Raw genomic sequence first — 26,411 nt, 5'->3', positions numbered from 1 at the left:
CATCGCTGTCTAATAATAGGCATTTTAGAGGATTTCTACTAATGTCGACTTACAACAGAGCCCTCTTAATAAAAGAACTGCACCTTATAATCATGTAGTGTATCTTTCAGTACAAAGCAGTTCTATGAATTGTGTGAATTGGCTAATATCTATTAGCTGTTAAAACTCAGATAGTTACTTCTGATCAGAAAGAAAGTAGTCTTGTTTAACTTCCCCCTCCCCTTCATACATCTATGAGAGTGGGAGCCTGTGTGAGGGGGGAAAAGAAAGGGAGCCTGATGGTGGTTAATGGCTAATGAATACAGCTAAGGATACAGGAACGGTTGCCAGGCAACACAGGGAGGATGGGCTGAGGTCCCTTGTCAGTACATAAAGTTGACAATTGGCTTATCTCTTGAGCTCGTGAAGACTGACTTTTGCATTTTTGCATAATTTATTCTCAGTATGTATCATAGCTCTGTTAGATTTTTATATTTCAGGTTTTGTGTGTATGTATTTCATTCTTTTAAAAAGAAACAGAACAAGAATGGAAGCAAATTAAGTTTTTTAGTTAAAGGAACAGAGTGTGTTGTGAATTCTGTCCCATGCAGTTATTATATTTTCAAGAAGAGAGCCATGTTTAGTAAGAGATTTGCCTAAAATTGCAAGCTCTTAGATCTAATTCCAGGTGAAGTTCTGTTTTCTTAGTCTGAGAGCCCTCTGAAAGTTACCATCAATATGCTCGATGCTGAAAGATGATGAGCTGGCATTTATGTTATAATTGCAATCTTGAGAAGATTGCCTTCTTCTGTGGCTGAAACACAGTTATTAAGTGACGCATCTACTTTGCTTCCCTTCTTACACTGAAATAATATCAGGCTGCCAACAAAGTGTGTACACTGAGGAGTGTGACAGACTTGACCTTGTACAAGTTGTTGTTACAACAGTTCAAATGAATTTTGAAAACGAGTGTCAGTATGAGCTGTAGATCTCTCTGCTGCAGTGTAATTGTACATAGGTGGTGCTCCCTTAGGCAGACGAAGGGTGGCCTGTGTTAGTTTTGCGTTCTCTAGAAGGCCTTTCTGGAAAAGTAGATGGACATTACTACGTGAAGGTGGTTATCATTAAGTGAATATTGAAGTAGTAACTTTTTTTCTTTTCTGTGGAGATAATTATTAAGAAAAAAGTTGCAGTTGGCTTGAAGACCCTGGTTGCACAATCCGGTAGGCTGTGTAGTTCTGATAGTACCAGAGGAAGTAACGTCCTTAGCCCTTTTGGCTCTCAAGAACACTTTTGGTGCTTAATGATGAGGTAAAAGCTGTAGGAAACAGGTTAGGTTCTTGTTTTGAATTGTTGGACAGGAGAATTACCTAGCTGTTTCGTGCCTGTTTATTCCACCAGGCAAAAATGAGGTTACTGTGTATAGATCTGCAATTGTACTACGTTGGGAATTCATAAAAGGAAAAGAGCCCACAAAACCACACAAACCCACAAAAATCTCTCCTGCTAGTAAAAGCAATTGTCATTTGCAAAACACTTGCTTCCATTTTTTTCTTGTGAATGGCTGTTAAGACTAAAACTTTTTTGAGTGTTTAGCACACTGTGAAACCTGACCAGCTGTCAAAATATAGGGTGTTTGTTTGGAAATGTTTTGATGGAAGCTGCAAAGAAATCCATTACATTTACTGGACACTTTGTAATTATCAGACTTTGAATAAACGAGATAAAAATCAGTATTTTCATGTAACTTTTTCCTGCACGGTCTGTTCTCTTTCTCTCTCTCTTCCCATGCAAACACACAGGGGCAAGATAGCAGCCAGCTGTGGAGGTACTCGGAAAACCAGGTGAAAGGTTTGAAATGTTTCAATTTGTACATCCAAAGGCTTGAGGCAATTGTCATTAACAAAATGGTCTTTCTCCTTCATTTTTCATGTTGTATGCTTTAGCTTTTGACTTACTATTTGTCTTTTTAATGGTTTGTACTTACATTACAAGCCCTAAGTTTGCTATGGGGTATTGATAAATGTTTTTGTAGCTTTTGATGATTCATGGGAAAATTTGGGTAAACTTGTCTGGACTGTATTTCACGGTAACTTGCATTCCTAAGGGCAGCTTTGGTCTGTAGGTAAAATTGCTCTTTCATGTCATCTGCATGTTTAATTGTCTGCTGATATAATTTATTAACTTAGACATAACCGCCATGATTGAAGGAACTGCATACAGCACTAGTATTACAGAAACTTTGGATCCAAGTGTTTGAAGTGCTTTAATCTACTGTATCAGTGAGGGAAGAGATTCCACATTTATGAATCTGTGTTCATGTCCATGATGTCCAAATTGTTGGCTATCTACTTCCCTATAATACATTCTAAGACAACACAACACCTTAAAAATTACTATAATTGAACCGAGAAAATAAGTAAGGATCAGTAAGATTAAAAATAATAATAATAATAATTATAGCAGTTAACAGTTTGTACAATGCAGTGCTATTCAAAAAAGTCTGGACAGCTTCTGTAATGTTAACAGGAACGTTCTTTTATTTACAACCAAATTAAATACTTTTAAACTTTAATTGTTGGCCAGCTTTTGTAGTGAATGCAAGTGGAATGTATTTAATCTTTTCAGCATTGGATTAGAATACATGTTGGTGTCTTTTGAAATTTGGTACTGCTAATCTGTTAACACATTGGTTACATTGAAGCATTGGTTAAGAAAACTGAAACTATGCAAGTTGTTCTTTAAAATAATGCTTTAATCAGCCAGTGTTGACACTTTTGATTTGTTTTTGCATGGGTTTTCTTTAGTTTTCTTTGACTGCCTCACACTGTACTAATTTCTGTAAAAACAAAAGTTTTTCTTATGGCACTGAAACAGAAAGTCATGGAAAGTTGAACCCAGAGTAGAGAAGAGTTAAAGGATATTTTTTTTTTTTTTTTGCGTACTGTGAGCATGGTTTGAAAGAGAGATTCTGATTCCTTTTCTTAATTATGGACACAGAATTAACTTCTCATCCTTCATTTGGGCCTCTGTGCTGTTTTATTTACCTTGCTTAATACCATGTCTGAGATACGGAGATAATTTATTGATTGAAGTGTATGAAACAAATGCATTGTATGGAAGCAGGGAAAAAGGGGCATGGGCAATGTATTTTAGATTTCATTTCCTATGTTGCTTCTGCATTAAAAAAAAAAAAAAATCTATGTGAAAATATATTAAGCAATGCAATAACTGCATACTAGTAAATACAAAGCCAACAGCTGTGTTTTCCAAGAGTATACCGCTGGAACTGGGAAAAATAAAACTTTATTGCAGATTTGGGGAGAAATGGAAAACAATGCTAATCTAAAATAATTTATCTTTTTTTTTTTTTCTTTTTTTTTTTTGTCTTTTCTCACTTGGGGAGAATAAGATTTTGCTGCCTTTACTATCACTGGAAAAATGTAGCTCATTCTGTTTTTTAGGAGTATTGCACGGATAATTCAGAGATGCAAACCACAATGGAAAGTGTTATTCCATACTAGAAACGCTTTATATACGAAGTTACTTAGTAAATAATTGGGCAGACTTTGGAAAACTTGGGGAAAAGGAGGAATTTACTCAATCTAAAGCACAGTTCAAGTGTGATGCATGTGCCCTGCTGTCAGAGAAGGTGTGCTAGGCCAGCGGCTGAGTTGGTTTGTGCAGTCCAAGTGTTAACGTCACCTGCCCATCTGATTGTGCAGAGTAGTCGTAAAAAACTAATGAAATATGCTTTATCTGCAGAGGTTTGTAAGCAGATGTGAAAGCATCTCACTGGAGAGGAGGAGATGGAAAATTACGGGTGTGCTGAACTTGGGCTGCACGTCTATGTGCATACTGCATGGTGCATCTGGACCAGAGAGGATGCTGGACTCACCCAGTAGCTTGCCAGCACCAAAACGAGCCATCTTGCTCCTGTGTTCTGTGCTCCTTTGTGGGCTGAGAAACATTTTTTTTTTTTTTTTAAGTAGCAGAAAACTGAGAAGTGGTAGGAAAAAAACAGGTAGCTTTGTGCTGGCTAAACTGGGAGTAATGAACTGAATCAGCTTATCATAGCGTCAGAAGACTGCACCTGGCACAAGGAGGCAGCCAGTCAGTAAACTTGCTATAAAAGCAATAAATGAGTGTAGGATATTGTTTTAGTGACAACTTTTTTTCAGTATGCCCCCTCGTTTGTCATTAGTATGTATCATTTGTCTGACTTGCTGTGCAGAGGCTCACTGTTTAGCCTGGCTGATGGTATGACAAAGCGGAGTTGTGTTGCTTCGCTTGATTTGGGAGGGAACAGTTTGCCAGCTCGTAGTGCTCAATGGGAGGGATGTATTGCAACTCATGGCATTTCATGAAATGGCTGTCATGCTGTATGCGGCAGTTTCACAAAGTGAGCTAGTTTGTTAACATAGTATTCCTTCTTTATAAGATATACATATATATGCCTTTACATAAAGATATATATATATATATTTTACAGCTCTTCCGTTGGAACAATGTTTAGTGACTGAAAATTCACACATTACATCCTTTCTGGCTCTTCTGTATTTGCTGGGGTAGAATACACTTCAGAGTCCAAGTCTTCATTGGCTTGAAAATCCATCTGTGTATTAATTCACTGTATTTTATACAGTGTATTTGTTATAAAAGCTTGCATATGTGGCTGGAATGCAACCGGACCTACTTAAACCATAATTCTTGCCAGCTGTGCTAAATGTATCTAGAGATGAGTGTTCATCTTGCCGAAATCAAAACACAGTGTCACCCATGTTTGTCTTTTGAAGAAATGCTTCCTCTAAAAGGGTAGAATAAGGATAAAATGGTGTTTTGTTTTGTTTGTTTGTTTGTTTGTTTTTTAATTATTAAAGCCGATCAGCTTTTGATTCCCTGTGTCAGGCTTTTAGGCTCTGTACTTCCTAATGTGATCTTAGAATAGTGAGATTTAATTCTTAGTTGTGCAAGATGGAGTTCAGTATTAGCTGGCATTTATAGTGTTAGCTCTCTTTCTGACAAATATTAGGAAAACATTTTTCATTCCCTCACTCTTTTGCACTCCTTTTATTAAGCTGCTTACTTTTGTCATTCAGTTTGTCCTTTGCTTTCAATTATAACGACAAGATGCATCACAAGCAGGGGTGGTAGAAATAAATTTTGCAGGTATTTTTAAGCAAAACAAACAGCATCTTTAAAAAGCACTGATTTAATTTCACTGCTTTTGTAAATAATGAAGTGGATTGAAGGGCAGTGAAATTGTTACCCTTTTTACTGGATCTTATATGCTCTGCATTACTATCATTTGCATGGCCATACTATCAAGTATTGTCTTCCATGAATCAGCTCTTTATACTTGTTTGCATAATTTGATTTTGTTTAATATTGAAAAGACCAAATCAGAAGGAAAAAAGAGGAGCTAATACTTACTATTTCTATCTTCTGCAAACCAGCTTCATAGTAACATGTCTGTAGCTTTGGCTTTTGTGCAGTCATCTTTCAGCTGCTGAAGTCAGCTAGAGTTGTTATTTATTTTTTACACTCTCATCTATATTTTCATTAAGTAGGAAGTTTAAAAACACTAGAAGTGAATCAGGAGGCCATTGCTGATTTTGATTGCTAACATTTTTTTGAGGTTTAGTTGCTAAAGCTGAGTGAAAGAAAACTGAGGAACAGGAACTGATTAGAAAAAGATATTTAAAGAAACTTCAGAAACGACATTTTGACAAAGCACCTGTTTTCTGTGGAGGGAAAAACACCTCTGTTGGGGAAAGTGGTCAAAGTGTCCTTGTTTAGCTTTCCAAAGCATGACTTATAGAGTGGAGAAAGAGAGATGTTGAGTTGTTTCCTTATGGTCAGAAAGCTATCAAATGGGGTCACAAATTGAATTGTAGTCTTAGATCCCCTCTACTGTGTTACACTTGTCAATCATGTCAGGACTGATAGGTCTCAGAGAGACAGAACAATTATCCATAATTCAGGTATTTTGAAAAGTAATGTATGCATTATTAGTAAAACAACAAAAAATAATGAAAACCCCGTGGATGTTTTGAACCCTATTTTCTGCTGCATACTAATAAATTCCCTTGATGTGTTATTTTCTCACTTAGCAAGGGACCAGGGGGAGCCTTGAGCTACCTGTTAGTCATATTGAGATTGCTGCTCTTTGGAACCATTCTCCAACAAAGTGGCCAGGAGGAAGAAACACCTCCTGTTGGGTCTGGAAGACCTAAATCTTAGTGCTGTTCAGTCCACATCAGTATGTTGCAGGTTAGAGTGGGTGGTTTGGAGCCTTTTCTGGTCTCTTGAAAAACCCCAACAAACAACAAAACAACAAAAACCCCCCAACAAATCCAAACTAACAACAAAAAAAACCCACAACCATTTTTAAACCTAAGAAACTTTCTTCATGGAAGACTCATTAAAACTAGTTCTTTTCACCATAAAAATAGTTGTTCCAACAAAGTTATATTTTTCTGAGAAGTTGTAGTGAGCTGGAATTGGTGCTCAGAAATAAAAGAGAGAAAATATGCTTTGCTTCCCACTAAGCTCAAAAGTGGTGGTGTTTGCATCCGTATGAAGTTTTATACGACAGCTTCCTTGTAACTGGTGAAAACCTGTTTACCACAGCTAGGCTTGGAAATAAAACTCAAACGGGCTAGAGGAATGTGGGATGAAAATCTCATCCATGATGAAGTCAGTCTTTCTTGGGTTTTGCTCACTGCTCAGCTCGGTCTGTGCTGGTTCCGCCTGCTGGCACTCAGTCATTGCTTCTTTTTGGTTTTTAGTGCATCGTTTCCATTAACACTGAAAACCTGTTTCACTGTCGTTTTTGAGACTGGTTATTCCTGCTTTTGTTTTTAATCCATTTTAATTGTGGAAGAAAATACTTTCTTCCCTCCCATCTCCTGTTTTAATTGAGACTGTAAGCTAAGCAACTGCTTATAATTTGGAGGCTGACCAAATAATGCCATCTCTTTTACTGTGCTATTTTCCATGGAACAAATAAAATAGCCTTGTTGCTCTTAAACAAATAACCAGCAAGAACAAAACAAACCCTCAAACACTCACAATATAAAAACCTGAACATCAGTACCTGTGCTCCCTGTTTTTGTGAGGGAGATTGAATTGGCACCACCCTTCTCTCTTAGCACTCCTGCCATTGATGAAGGTGAAATACTTTTTATTCTTTCCTGTGAAAAAGTCAGCCTGCGGTGCCAGACAGGTACATTACAAGAAACTTTGTGGACTGCTTCTCCCTTGTGACATGCTTTAAAACACTTGGTCATCAGCTAGCAAGCTTTCACAGAGCCTGGATCAGGGAGTCATCTTAGTGATTTGTATAAAAAGAACTCTGTGTGGTCCCAGTACTTATATTTCAGTTCTAGATATGATTTGTATTATCTGTGCAATTTCACGTGTAATAAGTGTGCCTCATTATTCATGTTTATAAAACTATATTCTTTTTGGGGAAAAAACAAACCAAAACCAAAACAACCAAAACAAAACCACCCCTTTCTATTACATTTAAGATTATGTAGCGTAATACCTCTGGGAGTTTGAAACGCATTACCAATAAAGAATGACAGCAACTGTGTCAGCTGTTGATGGTATTACTTTGCTTACATTAATTCTGTAAAATATCTAGATTCTTGAGTAGAAACGAGAGTCCTGAAAACAATTTGGCAAGCACTTACAGCAAACCTTTCATTTTCTGAAGGCTTTCAGTTGTGAGAACCTCTCTGTTTGTTTGCAGAACTACCCTAGAAAACTTGTGATAATATTCATCCTCTGGCAAACCTTCTAATTATTGGTGGAGGGTAACGTTTCTGAAGACATTGAACTTAGGCTTGTATGACGTTTGCACTATGATTCAGTGATCTGGCTGTTCAGCATGGCTCTGTGCAGAGCGTAAGATCTAGCTTTTCTCTTTTGTAGGCCTGATTGATATCATCATCAAATTATGTCTCTGATCATTGTCTGTCGGTGGCTCTCCTTTGAATCAAGGAACGTTGTAGTTGCTGTATGGTAAATGCACAGAACGACTTTCTCTTCTGGGAGCAGAACAAAACTGCTGCATTTTCACATCTGGGTTTTTCTAGAGAGAGTGAATGAATTAAGAGCTCCTCCTTTGGAAAGCACTCTATGTAAATCATTGCACGCAAGTGAGCACACCAGACAGTTTTAGGAGAGCATAAAACCAAGCTAGCCATTTCTCACCATCAGTCATTGTTGGAAGAGGGAGTGTGAAAAATCTTGAATTTCAGTCCTTTTTGCGCTATTCCCACTTGTAGGCTTCATTTCCAAGGAAGAAGTATTTTCAGCACTATCGCTCTCATCTCTTGAATTCTTAAAAATATTTAAGAGTTAACAGAAGGTGATGTGATAAAATGCTAGAACTTAAGCTACAAAATACTTCTGTAGGTGCTAAAAGCCTAAAATCAGGCTCTTTAAGGAAAGTGTTGGTACTCAGTAGCTGAGAGGAATAGTTATTTTCTATTGCCTTAGTCTTCTGTTTTCTTTGGAATTAGTAGCTCTCTCTGTATGGGGGAGGACCTCACAGACTACAGCATTGAAGATGAAAACTAATCATTTTGATTTCTCCCGTGTTTAGAAGTTACAATAATCTAGGGTATTTAACAATTTCTGTCTTTCAAGAAATGGACAGTTTGTGTTTAGAGAGGGCTTTCTCTCTCATCAGTTAATTGCCACATACTTTGTTTTGCACTCCAGAACTTCATTGATAAACAAACTTGTTTTTCTTAATTATGTCTCTTAAATACAGACCAACTTAAGCTTGTTTGAATACACAAACTCTGCACTAGATTTTTTACTTCCCCATGTTTGGTGGTCAAGAAAGAGTTTCTGTATGAGCTCCTCTGCTGTCCCCAGGAAGGACTACGTGCAACCTAGGTTTTGGTTCCCAAATCAAATTGATAGTAAATGGTATGCTTGCCATAGTGGCCTTGTTTGAGAGCTGAGACAAAGAAAGATTGCTGTCCAAATCTTTTTCAGTTTTAGGTGTGTTTGGTCAGCTTTGAGCTTCAGGAAAATCATGCAGATATCCTTTTGTATTGGGGGCATATTTGAAAAGCATGAATAGACATAGTCAGGCCCTTTAATGAAGCGTCAGTATCTACTTTTGCATGCTTGTTTCATTAACTGTACTATTGGATATTTTCAGGAAAGGCCACTTTGGTTTGTTACTCTTGAAGTAATCACAGAGCCAACAAAGGTATTATTTATGCATTTCTCCACACACAAAAAATACTGAATTTAGAGTCTGTCCTGAGGTAGAGGAAGGTGCATTAGAACCGAGCTGAAAAAGACCTCCAGCCACTATATGGGTGTTTCAACTGAATGTTTTGCTCATACTTGCAAGTGAAAACTTAGTGAATTATCTCGAGCTAATGTTCAGCATTGGAACTGGAAGTTGCTGGGTGTCTGCTGTGCAGCTGGGGAGATTGCCCAGGCATGTGCTGGAGTCTCCCCCCCCTACAGTGACTTTAACCTGGCCTAGGGCAGCTGCGGTTCATGGACAGTAAATTGGGATTCGAGGAGGGATGAGGTGGAATGTAGGAACCACTGACTTCAAATGTTGGGCCAGGAGCTGAGTCTGCAGATTATGGGGAAGAAAACTAGCAAAAGCTCAGCTAAATGAACATAAATAAAATAATGAAAGGCTCCCTTTTCAAATATAAGTTCATTTTGCTTTTCTCTTTGCTTTCTTGGTAAAAAGCCTTTTCAGACTGTGGAACGGTTCATTTAAGCTGGCTAATTTGATAATCAGGCGAGGATAAAGCATGAGGTTTTTCTTGTAAACTCCTTCATTTTTGTGAACCAGGTGAGAAGTTCTTTTGGAATTCATTGCTCAGATGATTCTGGTTTGGTATGTCTGATTTACTTTCTCTAGCAAAAGTCAGACATTGAAGTATGGCTAAAAGCTAGTTGTGTGTGTGGATGAGGAAGGTGCTTAGCATGCACGGAAACAGTGGACAGTAAATCACTAAAGGGCATAAATATTTTTTACTTCTTCCTGTGTGATGATTAGCTTGAGGATTGGGGATATTCTTATTCGTAAATAAAACTTTTGTTTGAATTGGCATAGTTTGTTTCAGAAATTCTGCTTTAAAGGTATGCTTTATCTAGCCTGAATTATCTTGAAAGACTACTTCATGTTTTCCCCATCTGTGTTTCTGTTCTAATAAATAATCATTTCAGTACTTTTTTTAAAAAAGGGAGGAAAAATACAATACAGTTTAGTTGTAAAAATATACTTATTTTCTACTGGATTAAAAATTATAATGCTATTGATTAGACCATTTTGAGATTAATCCAGACAGAGGTTAACATTGTGAGAACTACTTGGCTCTCACACTGCGAGAACTACTTAGCTCTTTTAATTTGTCATTGTTTGTTCTTTTAAAATAGTGCTATGGCTTCTCTTTGATTTTTGTCATTGGCAGTTGCAAATGTAAATGTTAAAATAAAGCTAACTTTGTAGGCAGAGATACAGGTGTACTTGTTCAACAAATTGATCACAAATGCATCAGACACCTGTTATTTGATTTCCACAGCAGAAAAGAACAAATATTTTCTTGGACCTGAACTTGAAGTCTGGCTGGGTGAGATTATCTTAAAAATTTGTGTCCTTGTGCTGGGGAAAGAGGAGAAACAAAGTACCTTTTTGTTTCATTTAGAAGCCCTTTCTGTTACACAGTCAAAACAATCTCAAAATTACAGTGTTCAAGTAATGCATTTTTCTTGGAGGTAATCCTTGTGAAAGACAGTGGTTCCTTGGAGGTAATCCTGGTGAAAGGCAGTGGAAGGGTGGGTGTGGGTTTTAGATTTTGGGATCTTTGCAAAAATTTCGCCAAGGGGCACTGTGTCTGTGGCAATCATTGTTCTCAGTGGTGGAGAGCTGTGGCTGCGGAGTTCCCATCCCACAGAGATTGGCTTGATATAGTTAGCATTTAGTTTTCCTGTGAAATGAAAATTTAGAGGATCTATAAAATCAGTTGCAAACATTCTGCAGGCTTTGGCATTTTGACTAAAACACCTGCTGCGAAAGAGAAAATGTCTTGGGATTGCTGTCTGTGTGAAAGTGAAAGGAAAGGGTGGGGAACAAATAAGGAGGAGAGTCCAAGAGGAGACAAAGCAGCCTTGCCTGAAGCACATGTTAATCAAAGGAGATCAAAGGATGTGATGTCAGTTTATAGAGAAACAGGTCAGGCAAGCCCAGGTAGCTCAGGAAGCAAGATACTAATTATTCACAGAAGAAAGTTAGGTGTACGGTTACCATGCACACTTGAAAGTCAGGAGGTCAAAACTTGCACAGTGACCAAGTCAACTCGATAAAACGACTTGGCTCCTTACAGGGCAGCTTATTGTTTTCTAGAAATGGGAGAGAATGAATCTAGTGTACGGAGCCTGTGCCAACAAGGTAAGCACATTCGACCTGGGAAATGCTGTGCTGTTGGGAGGTTCGGGGCATTGTTAGTCTCTGCATGTGGGAGCTTGTTTTCCTGTGGGCTGTTGCAGCATGTGCTGCGCGTCCACATCAGGGGGTGTGTTTTTGCATGTGCATGTGTTTTGGGGAAAGGAGGAAATCCACATCCATCATCTCTGCAAAACTTGTTTTTAAAAATAACATGGCATGAATTTAGAAGGGTAAGGGAAGGCCTGATAAGATCACGTAAGCATTTGGCACTGCATTGCCAACACAAGTGGCTTGAAACTTCAGGTGTCTGTGGATGTTGAGGGTACTGTTCTGTAACTTAGTTCAGTCTTATGCAAATATTTTTTTGGATAGGAAATGCTTTGCACAACCGTTTTACACAAATTGAGTACCTGCTGCCTGTGAGCTGGGCATGGCAGATGCATAAAGATGAAAGATACTATTTGCATTTTGTAGTCTTGGCTTATTCCGGATTGTTGCTGTTTTGTTTTCTTCTGTGGGCTGTGCTAAGTAACACCAACACACGCATGCAAAATAGCCCTTGTAAGCACTTGTGTGAGTAACTGTAAGAACAGAGTATTCATTCCTAGGTGTTTTAAATTTTCAATAGAAGCCTGAACACAACCGTTCATAAATCTTGCTTAGTCCTTCTTTTGCAACATTAATGTCAAGCTTTTGCTTTGAGAAAGAATGTTTTCCCAGTAGCCCTTTTTTCTTTCAACAGGCAGTTTTAGCGTCCCAGGAAATATTATCTTCCTGAGGAATTATTCCATTATTTTATCTTCTTAGCGTTCAGTGTTTTTTTTCCCCTGACATTCAACCTGTGCTTTTCTTTTGCTTGACTTTACCAGGTTCTTTCTGGCCTCTTTCTTACACTTTGCATACCAGCCAGGGATAAAGCTTTGTATCTATTTTGGGGTTTGCAAGAATCTTCAATCTATTACAAAATTTGCAAATTATTTTCCAGGACTTGAAATGGTAACTTTCTAGGCAATGAGAAGATGTGTTGCTATTTTTCCTGTGAAGTTATTCTTTATATACATGCAAGCGTGTTATACTGGGATTCAGATACATCTCAGACCTATGTTAGTTGGGGATAATTCTGTTAATGCCAGAGCAGATTTTGTTCACAGAGAACTATTCCACTGCCTTTTGTGTGTGTGTGTATTAATAAGTATGTACATACTACACAGAAAATAAAAAATAGTAAATTCAGTTTTGATCCAGGTTTTATTTTTGAAAAAAGCAACAGCAATGTTCAGTAGTGTAATCGTCTAAACACCATTTCTGGTCATGAGAGAATTGCTATTGTTTCTTTCTTCTGTCTCTCCATTCAGGAGCTGACTTGTGGTTGCAGGAGTATTCTGTTCAGAAATATATCCAGCGTAATTCTGATCTTACTTCAGAAGGAAGTAAGGAGCTATTTCACTGTTGCTAATAAAATTATATTGATAAACCAGATGTAAAATGTGTTCAGGCCTACTGCATTTCATACAGGTCTTTTGGGAACCGTGATAGTGATTCTGACTTAATTTTTGCCTTTTCTCCATTAGTATGAGTGAGCTTAGTCAAATGGAATTCCTTTTGATTTTCATTAGTGGAAATGGGATGAGAATTAGGGCTGTGCAGTAATACCATTTTTTAAAAATAAAAATGTTCTGTGTGTACATGCATGCAAACACACACATACACTCCCAGCATTAAGTTTTTCCAGTTGCCATCCATCTGATGTACTGGGTTATTTCCATGTGTGCTTGTTTTTAGAAACTGTCCAAAATAATTGGTGATTCAACTGGTATTTTTTAAGGAAGAAAAGGTGGAAGAATTAACATTACTCAGGATACCTGTCAAAACCACTGCAAGTGAGACAACGTGTATTTCTTTTCATATTATTTATTTTTAGAGAACTTTGCGCTTGTCTGAATAACTAAAGGTGCCAGATTGACAGCCCTGGAGGCTGGCTTCACTTATTCATTAGCAAAAGAGATACGGCCTGGGCAGCAGGTGCACGAACCAACTTGCTGTGCTATACCCATGTGTCTGTGTTCTGCTATGTAAAAAAGCCCTTTGTTGTGGATCCAAGGGTTTCGGTCCTGTTCACTCCTTGCCTTTCCCTGCAGCATTTTCTTCTAAGGGCACAACATAATGGTCTTGCGATGATTAGGTTTGTGCACTAAAGACTACGCAGAGACCTTTATTTGATTTCACCAAACAGCCGTCAGATGGTGAAGAAGGCTCGGGGCTTACATAAATCAGTAATTCTCACCATCTGGTCAATCAGAAAATATAAGGTCACGCTGCCGTCACAGCATTTTTGTTTTGCACCAAGTACAGTAAGCTCAGAGAATAAATTAGCTCTTGGTTCCATTCCGTTGTTGTTCTGCGACTTCTGTAAATGCTTCAGACCTCCATTTCTGCGGATGCTTGCAGCCTGGGTGTGACAACTGAAAAGAGCAAAGCCCAGAACAATTGGACTTTGACTGCCAGCCACTAATTGATTCCTTTTTCAAGTGAGCACACTGAGAGCCCTCCAAAAATGCACTGCAACTAACTGAGAATATCTTGTATTTTTGCGGTGGTTTGGGTTTTTTGCTTTTTTTGTTCTTGTTGGATTTTTTGCTTCTGGAATCAAGATCCATTCCTTCACACAAGTTCTTGCTTTCAGCCTTCCTGTAAATTAAGTACGGTTTACCAGAGAGTATGACAATATTAGCCCCACAAGATGCAATTACTGTAAATTTTTATTTTATGATATTGTACATGAGTTGTAATTGATTTTACACTGTATTATGTTGCTAGATGATCACAGTAGCTTTGCTCGCTTGCTAAGTGTGTGTAATACATGCTTGCCTTTCCGGCCCATGGAGGACAGAGTTAAATTGACAAGTTCATGTCAAAGCAGCTTGTTCTTTCAGTTCTTGGGAGGCACCATAAGTGAGCAAGACTGAGAACAGTCATATGAGCATTATTAATATACCATCCTGAAAATAACTGTTTTTTCAGGGCTCCTGTATGTGCTGCTTATTAACATGTATAAAGCATTTTTATAAGTGGTTTCATTATATATGTCCTTAATATAAACATATGATTAAATAAGTATAGTATTTCTTAATAATTTCCAGCAAGTTCAGATTTCTTCTGTAGTTTATCTGGGCTTTGGATCAGCTCTGAAGTGTATGTTCCTTAGGTTTGTTCTTGCTTTCTGATGTTGATTTTTAGATCAATATGTATGTAGTCTCATGAAACATTTACAGGCCAGGTCTAAAAGAGGTAGCTACAACTTTTTGCTGAGAAAGGGGATAGGAAAATACCAAGAGCCTACATAAAGAACGTAGCATGCTTGTATGGGGCAGTGGGAATTAAAAAGGGAATGTCCCAGAAAGCGAATTTCAGAAGGGTGGCTTTTCAGTCTCAAGCTTCCCTTTCTTAATGAGGGGGCTTTTTGGCCACCAGGTCTACCCTGATTGCTAGGCTGTATGGAGGTCAGTTTTGTTTCAGGTTTGTGTGTTTGAGCAGGACTCTGAATGACGCTAATAAGTGCTGTAATCAGCTGCAGTTATTAACTGTGGGATTCTGTAACAAAAGGTGGTAACTCTGAAGGTCCATTGTAGAAACACTTCCTCTGCCCTTTGTGTTGGATGACCTCAGTCCTCAAAATTGAGTGCCTGTTTGCTCTCTGGACAGTTATTAGCAGAACATCACGGGGTCCCTTCTTGGCTCTTTATGAATGATAGTAGTGAGGGTTTCCTCTGACAGCATTTCTTATACAGATTGGCTCCATTCCCCAACTGGGTACAGTAACAATGGGTAATTTTAAATAATTCATTTTATTGCTGCCCCCTGTAGATTTTTTACTTTCATTTCAAAGTGGTGAATCTAGAGAGCTGGAGAAGTATGTTCTGATCACTATCCTGGTCCTGTGAAAAATAGGAGATTCAAATAGTCCTGCAGAGCCATGAGCAGCTGGATTAGCACAGAGCACTCTTTTGACTTCAGCTGAAGTCATTCTGATTTTTTCTGGGTGCTTTTAACTCTTTTTATCACATATATATATATATATATGTTTTTTTTTTTTAAAAAAAAACCCAGCTTTAATTTCCCAGTTTATACGTGCTCATGAATCAGGGTTTGAAATTTCAGTTCTACAGAAATATCCTCACTAACATGAGCATATTGAAACTGAGAAAACTGCATAAATTGAAGCACGGGAACAGTGAATCTTTCTCCAATGGTGAGAATCCACTACATAACTGGATATCAAACCCAAGACTTCCAGCTCCCAATCTGCTTAGTGTTATTGTTTTTTTGCGGTTACAGTCCTTACCAGTTCTTAGGGGTATGTTGCAGATGATTGCATCCTAATATATATGCCTGAAAATGAAACAAGATAGCAACATCTTGCTGCAATAAATAGAACTGAAATTGAAAATGTAGTAGATGTATAGTAAAAGGATGATGCTTGCAAAGTGTCCAAAAACATTTCCTCATGATCTTGATTGTAAAGCTACTTTAAACTTTGAAAGTCTACGAAATGCAGAAATAAGCTCTTGTTGGCAGTAGGGACTATCAGATTTGGTGTTTGCCGAGCAGGGAAGTGATCCCATAGCAGTTGCTGGATTTTCCCCCTATATATCATTGCACAGAGTGTGTGGTAAGCATTATATTTATTTTGGCCGTTCCCATGCCTCTTTTCTCTGAAAGCGTGTCGCTTTCTGGAGAAAAGTAAAGAACTGAGGTTGACACAGAGGGAATATAAACGTGGTTTTAGCAGTTCAGGCAAAAAACCCCAAGGTTTATGTAAACACCTTATGCAGATATAACACTGCTTCGTAATCTGCAGAGTGCTGTGCATTCATACCAGGTTCAGACAAGGTGTCTTTTTCCTCCTCCTTCAGGTACTGGAAGTTTTCTGGAAGTGGCTGGAATTTTTTCCACCTTTGTGCAGGGATTGCATTCCATAGTCCTGGTGGAAAAGGTGGTGGTGGTGAGGGGGGTTTATTTGATTAGTCTTTTTCTTTTGCTTGAAAAACAGTATGTCCACTGATCTCCACCACAAACGCAGTGGTGTGATCCTGGGACAGTATCCTAAACAGCATTCTGTGGGGCACTGAGTTGCTGACTGAGATACGCTTTATAGAAGACAGGTAAGGTTGTTTTCTTCATTGCAATATCATTGTGATCAAGGCATTTAAATCGGTTTTTCTAAGTGTTTAGTTTTGGTGTGGGCTTTTTTTCCCCCCCTGTTGTGTCATCCCCCAACCTGCCCCTGACCTGGTCCCTTAATTACTCTTTTCATACTTAACGATATTCATAATATTCCATTAGATTCATGGTCATAGCTTGACAGTAATGTAGTCACATTACATTGTAATATAATATGCTTTAAGTAAGGATGAAAAAGTAGCATAAAGTAGACTTTATTGAAAGAATTTCTACTTTTCCATGATCATGTGTGTATTTTTTTGCTCCGGTTCCGCCGCCCCCCCCCCCCCCCCCTTTTTTTTTTTTTATACCATTGTCATTGTTATTTTAGTTAGATTCAAACCAGTAGGAGAAACATCAGATACTTAGGACATCTAAGTAAAATAAAAAGACTGCTGGCACAATACCTGTGCAATAATGGTCTCCTATGTAGTATGTATTGAATTTTGAACAACTTGAAACATGTCATTGTAGATTTGTTCAAAATCTGGAGACTTGGTTTTCTTAGTTCTCCTGCTGTTCCTAGTGGTTTTGGGTGACTATGCATTTCCAGATAGCCATAATATATATGTTACTATGTATTGTGTATCTCGAGGTGTATGAAGTAACTGTATATTAGCGAAAGGAAATCTTATTGAGCATTTGAGTTATTTTCCATCTCACACATGTTTCTAATGATGAGGCCAAGCAGGCTATTGGCGAGAGAAGGCATATTGCTTGAATTTACCCTTCTGAAATTGTTTGTGATTTGTTAAACTAAAAGCACCCTGTGAAGGCTGTCAATCAGAATATGACAGACACAGAAAACATTTTATGTCTCGTCATTTGCACTTGCCTTGAAAAGAGGTGAAGTGCACTGTGTAAAGACTTGCACTGTCTTAGTGATGTTCATCGTGTACAGGTTTCAATCGTTATGTGTCCATATTCATGACAAGTAGGTAAAATCTGAAGTAAAAAATCTGAGCGATTTTGGCTCTTTTAGCCTTATTTACTAAGGAAGTGAGGCTTATGGACTCTGTCAGGTGAACTTGACAATGTTCAGGCAAGTGTGGATATTTCAGATGTTCTTCTGGAAGCATATTTTTCCAGAAGATTTTGTTGAAGATAAAGTTGATTTATGCAGCAGTAGATGAAGCTGAATATATGTCTTAGGTATAGGGGGCGGGGAAGGAAAACAAGTTTAATTACTTTTCAGTGACTTCAGATCTTCATATCCTAAGATTAATTTTTAATTACACAAACTGTGCAATATTGAGGAAATGTGGACATGTCCACACAGAACAAAATGCTGCATGGTTTGCTAAAGAAGGACGCATGTTTTTCAGAAATACTGTGATTTCATTACCTGTTACAGTATTTCCTAGTTCTCATTATTTCAGAGAAAAAGAACTCTATAAGGATGCAGTTCAGCTGTATTTAATGTCTATGTTATAGTTGTGACAATATTTAGGAATTTCATGGTTGTGGAACATATGAAACTGGGAACAGTAAATGCAGAACTTTTGCTTTTGCATTTAGTCAGCAGTCAGAGAAGCAAGATTTACATGATCTCCATCAGGAAAGTAGCTAGAAACCATTGGAAACCAATGGTTAGCTTTAAGGACACCTGCCATGTTCTTCTCTCTCAAGAAAGATGGGCATGTTCTGTGTAGCAGTGTTGGAGCTTTTGGCTCAAATTTTTAATTTGTGTTTTTTTAAGAGTCCACTATCTCCACTGTCATGTTTACCTGAGGATGTGTTTCAGGTGGTGCAGATCTATGGGGTGCCTTTGGACCTGCATTTCGGTGCTAGGAGTCCAGTCTTGCAGTGTTGCTGCAGCAGCTTCTGCCTTTTTCCAGTTTCATGTTTCTGGTTATATTTTGGTTATATACTAAAGCTTTTCTTAGCATTCAGGAGAATAAAAAGCATAACATAAAGTTAACTAAATCCATCCCTGTGGAAACAGTCCTAGAAAGCGGAGCTGAGGTTTTTAGCCTGAATGTTACTGTGAATCTATAGTACTAGGCATAGTTTCATAATAGCTGGCTTTGTCAATTTGTATGTATATTCATCTTTTTCTTCAAACAGTAGTTGTATAAAAGTGGCATTTCTGCTGTCTGTGTAAGCTCAGATTTTATGTGCCTTCATAACACAATTAAGTTTACCACATTTTATTCCTGCTAGTGCTGCAGAGAGGGGCTGAGTCAGACTGTGTTTATTCTTGTGCTTCATCAGCAGAAATGTTTACCAACTTTCTGGTTATATTTTATTTGTGAAAATGCAGTGAAAGTAATGGGGTTGCACAGGTTTCAGAGGGTTTAGTTTGGCCTGTGTTGTTATTAGCATCGACTGAGACACATGAGCAGGGAATAATCCAGTTAGACTTCCACTGCCCAAGGCTGAATTTTTAGGGCTGACAGGAAACAAATATACACCTTTTAACGTCTAAACTGGGTATATTTGACCTGAACGCCTGAGAGTTACAGTAAACCCAAATCATGGCAGTGTTGGTAGTGTGGCAGAATAGTTTTTTCCCTCTCCTCACAGAGGTTGTGCGTAGATGTCCTTAATCAACTGCGCTCTCTTCTTGTTCACTCTCCTTTCTCTCTTCAAGTCTCTTCTCAGTATGCCTTGGGTGGAAGAAAGCATAGGTGGGCAGTTCGGGTTATAAATACAAAGCCATTCGCATATGCCAACAAATTAAATTGCAGATACTGTATTACTCCAGCTCCTGGCAGCTTTAACAACTGTGGAACCTTGCACGCCATTCCTGGGATGCTGCCTCCCTGTAACAAAGGCTCTGTTGAGTTCTAAGGGACTGTACATTCAATTTGCTGTTAATTCATGGGCATTCTGGCCATCCACCTGTACGCTGCAGTATAGCTGATGGTTAACTAGCAGATAATTAAATAAACCTATGTCCTCTACATACCTAAACAACAAAATGTTTATAACTGTTGCTTCGTTGATAGAGAGAATTTTTCCTATTTACTGTTTCTATACTTATCAGATTACATGTAAAAACTGTAAAATCCTTTATATTATCCATAAACATAATAAAAAATGCTACACTACATAACTTTGACTTAGTCAATAATTCTAGGCTTAGCCTGAGGGGTTGAAAAGAAAATTATTCCTGTTACAAATTTTAATTATGCCATAAACTTTGGGAAATAGCTATTGATCTTCAGCATCTGGCATCAGAACTGTTGCCTGCTTTTTTTGGTTATTTAGTTTGAGAGTAGCATTGTCATGTAAGATAAAAATAAAAAATGTCACAGGAGATGAAGATGTACCATATGCAAATGAGAATATTTTGGTTTGTTTATGTACTAAAAATATTTTATTGCTGAAGAGTTTTTTGTTTCTTACCAGATTTTTTTAGCCATCTCCAGAGAAATTTGCATTTCAGATGCAAGAAAGCAAATTCTAATTCTATCAAAGACCCTTTCTCACCATGGGACACTATAATGTATACAGTATGTTTCTTGTCTTAGAGGTACATTTAAAATTGCAATTGCAATACAACTGGCTTTGTTGTGGAAAAATTATAATTTCAAGGGCCAGATGAGACAAAAGCTGGAACCTTATTTGTGTACTTCTTGCCTTAAACCGGGACTGTTAGACAATTGGTGTTAGTATAAAAAAATTAAGTCCAGCTTAAAATAGTAACATTGAAATTTTGATCTGATCTGGAGTCAGTGGCAAAGCTAGCATTGCTCTTCAGCACAGTGAGCGCTTACTCAGATGTCACAGAGTGGGAGGAAGAGCTTTTTAACAAGTTTGAATTTCTGAGCAGCTTGTAATGAGTGCAGCATTAGAAATTCAGACTACCTTTCTAATCATAAGGCCTAGAGCCCGATGTGCTGTTTCATGGCATGTCTGCTTATGCTTCATGAGGTTTGACTGCAGGTGAAAGAGAGAGAACCGAGGTGATCCCCAAAAGCGGTCATTTTAGGTGACTGGAAATACAGGGTATACTCTCCTCAAAATTTCAGTACAAGGATCCTTGTAGGCAGAGTAGGATAAAGCTCCCTTTCTGTTCCCCCATTCCAAAATGGTCTTTGAGGAGATGCTGCTTCGTGCCCACCTTTTTTGAGGTAAATGGAGGAAGGGATTCTTTCCTATCCAGGAGGAAACTGGAGTTACATAGAGTAAAATGGGTCAAAGACCTCCAAACAACTGGCCCTTGCAAGGACCATTGAGGGCAACTCACCACAATGGCAAAGAGTGATGGAGACTTGAGTACTGAGGAGGTGCCTATGGGGACCAAAAAGTGCTCCCTGGCTCTCCAGATGTCTACATTGTGTAAAGCAAGGAGACAGTTTGTGTGATCCTGAGCCTCATGGCAAGTTGGTGCTATTTTAGTTGGCTCAAAACAAAGATGCAGTGAGCCTGATGTTAGTGCCAAATAATATGTTGAAAGGAAGCATGTCTGTAAAGCTATAGCTTGTGGGTAGGCTGTAAAGGAAACTCCCAGAGCACCCTTGAGAAATGCTGTACTCCTCTCCCTATTTCAGCAAGGGGTAGATGCACCTCTCTCCCCTTGTGTGTGTTGGTTTTACTTATGTTCTCATCTTTTTATCTTCATGCACCCTGTTGGTAGCACCAGTACCAAATGGCATCTGAAGTTTCTCAAACTTTGTGCATGTTACAGTGATGCTGTGACCTCTTACTGAATAAGTAAACTAAGCAAAGTAGGACAAAGATGACTTCAGAGAGGCAGCTTGTAGTAGCCGTTGCCAAATCTTTGGCAGGAAATCGCTTCCCCGTATAGTGTCTGCCAGTGGCGTATTGGTGCTTGAACCCTTCTGGCTGACTTTACTCTGCCTAGCCTTGAACAAAAGGGGTAGAAGAAATATCACTGAGGCTTGCAGGCATTTAATGTGGCCAAACTGACAGGTTGCACTCCAGCAGGTAAACGGAAGCCTATTAAGAACACACAGAGACGAAATGTGTTGTCTGAGCATCGAGTGTTTTGTTAGGATGAACCTCACTGTGGAAGACAGCTGTGGCCATTTCAAGGACATGGAGCAATTGATGCAGTTTCTGAAGGATTTCTATAGCAAGTTCTGAGTTAAATATTTTGATATAAGACTAAATGTCTAAATCAAAACATGCATCTGCATTCTCCTTATGGAACAAAACTAAGGTGGTGGCTCTGACTGCAGAGCCCTCTCTGTAAAATTAAAACTACCACTCTACTTCTCTGAAGAGTCCTGGTACTACTTGAATAATATTTTTTGTCTGCTTTCATGTTCTGAAAAAAATTAGATGTGTGAAATGTAAAGCCATTGAAACGCCTCAAAACTTCCCGGATTGAGAACCCAGAGCTGCCTTGATTTTTCATTCCTCTGCAGTTACCCTTTAGCCATGTAATCTGGGCCTTACACTCCAGAAAAGTTCTGCTGTTTATGTGTTGAGCTATTTATTTTGATGACAAAGGGAAGCTCAATACCTTGAAAAAGCGCTAATTTTTATTTACTCCCATTTATTTATGTATTGTTTCTGGCTGGAAGGTCAGGTTTGTACTGCTGCTGTATGCAGCAACTTAAAATTCATGTTGGTGTGTCACTGCAGTTCCTACACTCAAGCCACCACACCAGAAAACTATTAACTTTCAGTTAATGACAACAGAAAATGTTTTATAATAAACTGTGAAATAACCTAATCATCTGCAAAAGGTGTAAAGATTTTATATTAAAATGCAATTAACTTATGCTTTTTTTGTTTGTTTCCTTTTAAAAAATTGGTTATGTAAGACATGCAATTAATTGGCTTTTGCTTTGGAGAGAATTTTTGTTTGCTGTAACATGGTGTCTGCTCTAACAATAGATGAATGCCACTAAATTTTCTGATGTTTACATGCAGGGAGATAGGCGCCTTTAGGTAGGAAGAGAAAGAAGAAAGCGGTAGCTGGCACCTGTTAAAGCAAGGTGCTGAATTGTACTCTGAAGACTCAGAGCCATAGATGGGCTAAGACAGAAGAGGACTTGTTTCAGTTTTTGGTTAAGTAACTGATCTTCTGTATGGGCTTGGGTTGCCCCCTTGTCTGGCTTTGTGCAAATCACTTTTTACCTTAGACTCCCATTTGAGAAGGGCAGGTAGGAACTGCTTGAGCTCCACAGGCATGGTGGGGTTAAAAATCTGTCAGTAATTCTCAAGTGCCTTTATCTTAGCAAAGGTAAACACGATAGCGACAAGGACTACTTACAAGTACCTCTGTGGTTTTAATTGGCTCATTTCTAACAGTAGAAGAGAGTGTTCAAATGAAATGGAAAAAAACCTGTCTTCTGTACAAAAGGAAGCTTTGTTAAGATGTGAGGTTAGAATGTGCTGAGCTATTGAAATCCAAGAGGAAGAGTAAAACTCTTACCATGAAAGATGGGAACTGAAAGGTTGGAAGAGAAAGATGAACAAAACAAGTAATGTGATAATCTGCTTAAAAACCAGTTCTGCTACGGTCATGGTGTGTAATGAAGGCTGGTGGCACCAGCCGCTTCCCCTGCGCTGATGGGAACCTGACAGCGGGGAGTAAGTTTCTGCCTTCCTGAGGATGTTTCTCGTTTCAAGACAGACTTTTCAAATACCCAGCTGGCTGTCCATCTGAGATATTGCAGGCTCTGTACTAATACTAGTGTTGTAAAACAGGTTTAAATGCAAGTCTTGATGTAATTATTCATGTTTACCTCCTTCCTACCACATGTGGAAGATTCAGGATGGGTTTCTGAGTGAAAGAGGGATTAGTTACTTCAGTGCCCTGTGTACAGCAGTTAAGTGAACACTTTTCCTTTTTTCTTATGCTTTAAAGCTCTATGTCAGTCGAACTATCCCTAAGCACTCTCCAGAGGTGATCTGGAAGCGACGGGTTCCTTGTATGTTACTTCAGTGTTGTGTTATAATTTGTGTTATGACATTTCCAACTCCTTTTATAATGCAGATATCTGTTCACTACATAAAAGAATTCTTGAGGGTTTTGGTTTAATATTTTTTTAAAATAATTGAAAATAAAAATTTATCTACATGATTTGATTTTTAGTTGACTAATGGAAGTGCTAAGTATTTTAAGATGTCAAATATCTTGGGAAAATAATCTAGGCTCCTGAATTTACATTATCCTAAATACAGTCTTTCTCAAATGTGGAAGCTGAGACTTTGCTTATAAATGCAGTTTGTTTTGTTTATTCTGATAACACTGCATTTTGTATTTTTAAGGGCAAACTCTATGCTCAAGTGTTGGCCTGGGTGTCTTAAGAGTCAGGAAACAGCACGTTCTGACGTTCTGGCTTTGCTGAAGGTGTCTCTTTGCATCCTTGAGGAACATCTCAAGGGTCTGTAAACAAGTCTTTCTTACCACTGTGCTCTTCAGCTGAAGATTAGAGAATACGGGTTACGTATCTGTGAATCATGTCCCAAACCTGCATGCTTTTGCAAGCATAGGAGTTAGTGCATCTGTGACTTGAAATCCATCATACTTGGAGGCTTTGTGGTGGGTGGGTATTGTGCATATACACATGCAATATGGTGATCTTGTTTTGCCTACAGCCATTTTTCATAAATCAAGTGTGCAAAACACATTGTCTGCCCCCTTGGATATATAATTTTATTTTGTTAATTTTTGCCCCTCCTACAGAGCATGACAGAGACAAATGAGTAGTGAGGGAAAGTTGTACAATACCTTTTGCGTGTTCAGTGGTTACACACAAAAGGGCAGTGGTTACAGTTCAGGATTGTTTACACACTAAGCTTAGTACTGAATTCAGCTTTAAGAAAAAATAAATAATAAATATTAGAGATAAGGATTCTTGCCTTTTCAGTATGTGGTTGTACTCCTAACCTGGGAAGTTGGTGAAACATTCACAGGCAATAATTGTATTATTTCTCCAGTCATTTACCTTAGTCAAGGAACCTTTCCTGAACAGAGTCTGTGAAGGTGGAAGAGGTGGGTTTTCTTCTTTAGATCTGCCCAAAAGCAAGAGAGGAATAAAACTGATTTTAAAACCAAAAGGAGTCTAAGTATCAAGATGAATGTAGCCTTAGGGTATTGTGTTCTCTGGTTTCTTTTATATATGTAATGAGGAGAGTCCATTGTAGCTTTATTTCTCTCTACTGCTTAGTCTTTAATGCAGACTAAAAGAAAATGTTTTACCGAGTTTAATGTCTGTGTCCTAGTTCTGCAGTGTGTATGGTTACTGCTGTGCTCCCTCTAAATGAGGATAAGGTCCAATAAAACCTGGCTTTTGTCTGTTTGTAAAGTCATCTGCTGGGTTTAAGAAACTTGGATTGTTCCCTTTCTGTGTTGGTTTGTTTTGGGTTTTTTTGGTGTCAGCTGCAGCTGTTTGAACTGGATTGAAACTTTTACTGCAATTACAGCAAAAGTAAATGATGCAGGAAAGAAAAATCACCTTCATATTTCCAAAGTGATATTTTTTTTTTTTTAAATAAAATAGCTTTTTTTGTTGTCTCAGAAACAGATGTCTGTTTAAACCCAATCATGAACTCATGCTCAGATTTAATTTATTGTTTAATTTTGTACTGGTCTTGTGTAAATAAACTGCCTCAGAGGCAAGTGAAATAGGATTTTTCTATATACTGAAGACTTGGAACGGAGCTGCTTTCAGCAGAGTTAAGCATCCCAGGGAAAGAAACAAAATTGTTTGATGAAGCAGGCTTATGTATATAGAAACTTGTCAGGGTTTAAAAGATGCAGTAACTTCAGTTAAGTCTGAGGAATTGAGTTTGGTCCAAATCAAATCTCAGTCTTCCAAACTCAAACTTCTAAAAAGTGATTTTTGTGCTGTTTTTCTTTCTTGGCTGTGGGAATCTGTGGCCTTGGCTGTGTTCAGTTGTTCCATACGGGCTGTGTCTGAGTGCAGACAGGTCTTGAGTGAGGGCAATGAGATACAGCTTGTTTCTTTAATTTATTTTTGACCAGATGTGAAATAAGCCCACTGAAATTTCATGGTTTTCATCTTGGTTTTCTGTTTGGAAATTCTTACCTGATAAGCATACACAAATGTTTGAGATTTTGAACCAAACCTAAGCTTTAAAACTTTTTCTGAATTCTAGTCATATTAACGATTATAGGCATTATAAGCAGAATTATACACACGTTTTTACTAGAACTACTTCTCTACTTTGTCCTACCTGTCATAGTTGATTTGAATTCTTCTTAAAAATCGCAGGAAAATTGCCTGCATTTCATTTAATTCACTTGATCTTGTGTATATTTCTTACTCAGAATTGGAAGAGGGAGCAACCCACTGCATCTAGTGACTCATGTCTGACTTTTCAGGAAAACAAAAAAATAAATATGTTGAAATAGGCAAATTGCAGTTTCTCATATGGGGGGGGGGGAGGGGGAGGAGGATATCATCCTGTTAGCATGCTTCTGCTTGACATACTGTTTTAACCAAACATTTTTTTCTTGTTTAATTTTTTCTATGGTATTTATGGGCTAAAAAGTCCTATATTGTCTATATTTTTCATTTTGTGTTAGTTGGTTTTATTTTGGTGTTTTTTTGGGGAAGTCTTTGAATATGCACATCTGTTGTAAAGAGGGGAAACTGATAGAGGCAAGATTGCTTACTGTTATAGGAGAAAATTAAAATCCTATATTCCATGGAATAGAATAGGAGCAGAATGCTGAGACAGTATATTTGAAATAGCAGCATTTTAAATGTTACTGGATTGTTCGGTTATCATTTGTAAACCCTGTAACAGTGAGGCATTTCAGCCATTTTACATTACTAGTGTATAAATGTTTAAATTATACCAAGTATAAAGATAA

The 26,411-nt window shown here is 38.1% G+C and overlaps 1 protein-coding gene across 6 annotated transcripts in view; it reads left to right on the top strand.

Annotated features, from left to right (window-relative positions):
• The window catches only part of NAALADL2 (N-acetylated alpha-linked acidic dipeptidase like 2), a 504,203-nt gene that overhangs the window by 106,909 nt on the left and 370,883 nt on the right, over positions 1 to 26,411 (top strand). Inside the window, exon 1 of one of the 6 annotated variants that reach the window (XM_027809651.2) lies at positions 11,134 to 11,425. The exons of 4 other annotated variants lie outside the window; for them this stretch is intronic. In XM_027809651.2, the coding sequence (XP_027665452.1) occupies positions 11,383 to 11,425 (43 nt within the window). In that variant the 5' untranslated portion in view covers positions 11,134 to 11,382. Of the gene's footprint in view, positions 1 to 11,133; positions 11,426 to 26,411 lie in introns of those variants that run through there. One more of the 6 variants, XM_027809647.2, reaches the window with a different exon arrangement.

Source organism: Falco cherrug, chromosome 11 (genome assembly GCF_023634085.1).
Source record: "Falco cherrug isolate bFalChe1 chromosome 11, bFalChe1.pri, whole genome shotgun sequence".
In the NCBI taxonomy this organism is placed as follows: domain Eukaryota; kingdom Metazoa; phylum Chordata; class Aves; order Falconiformes; family Falconidae; genus Falco; species Falco cherrug.
The sequence above is the reverse complement of the archived record's forward strand: the minus strand, read 5'-3'. Positions and strand labels throughout refer to the sequence as shown.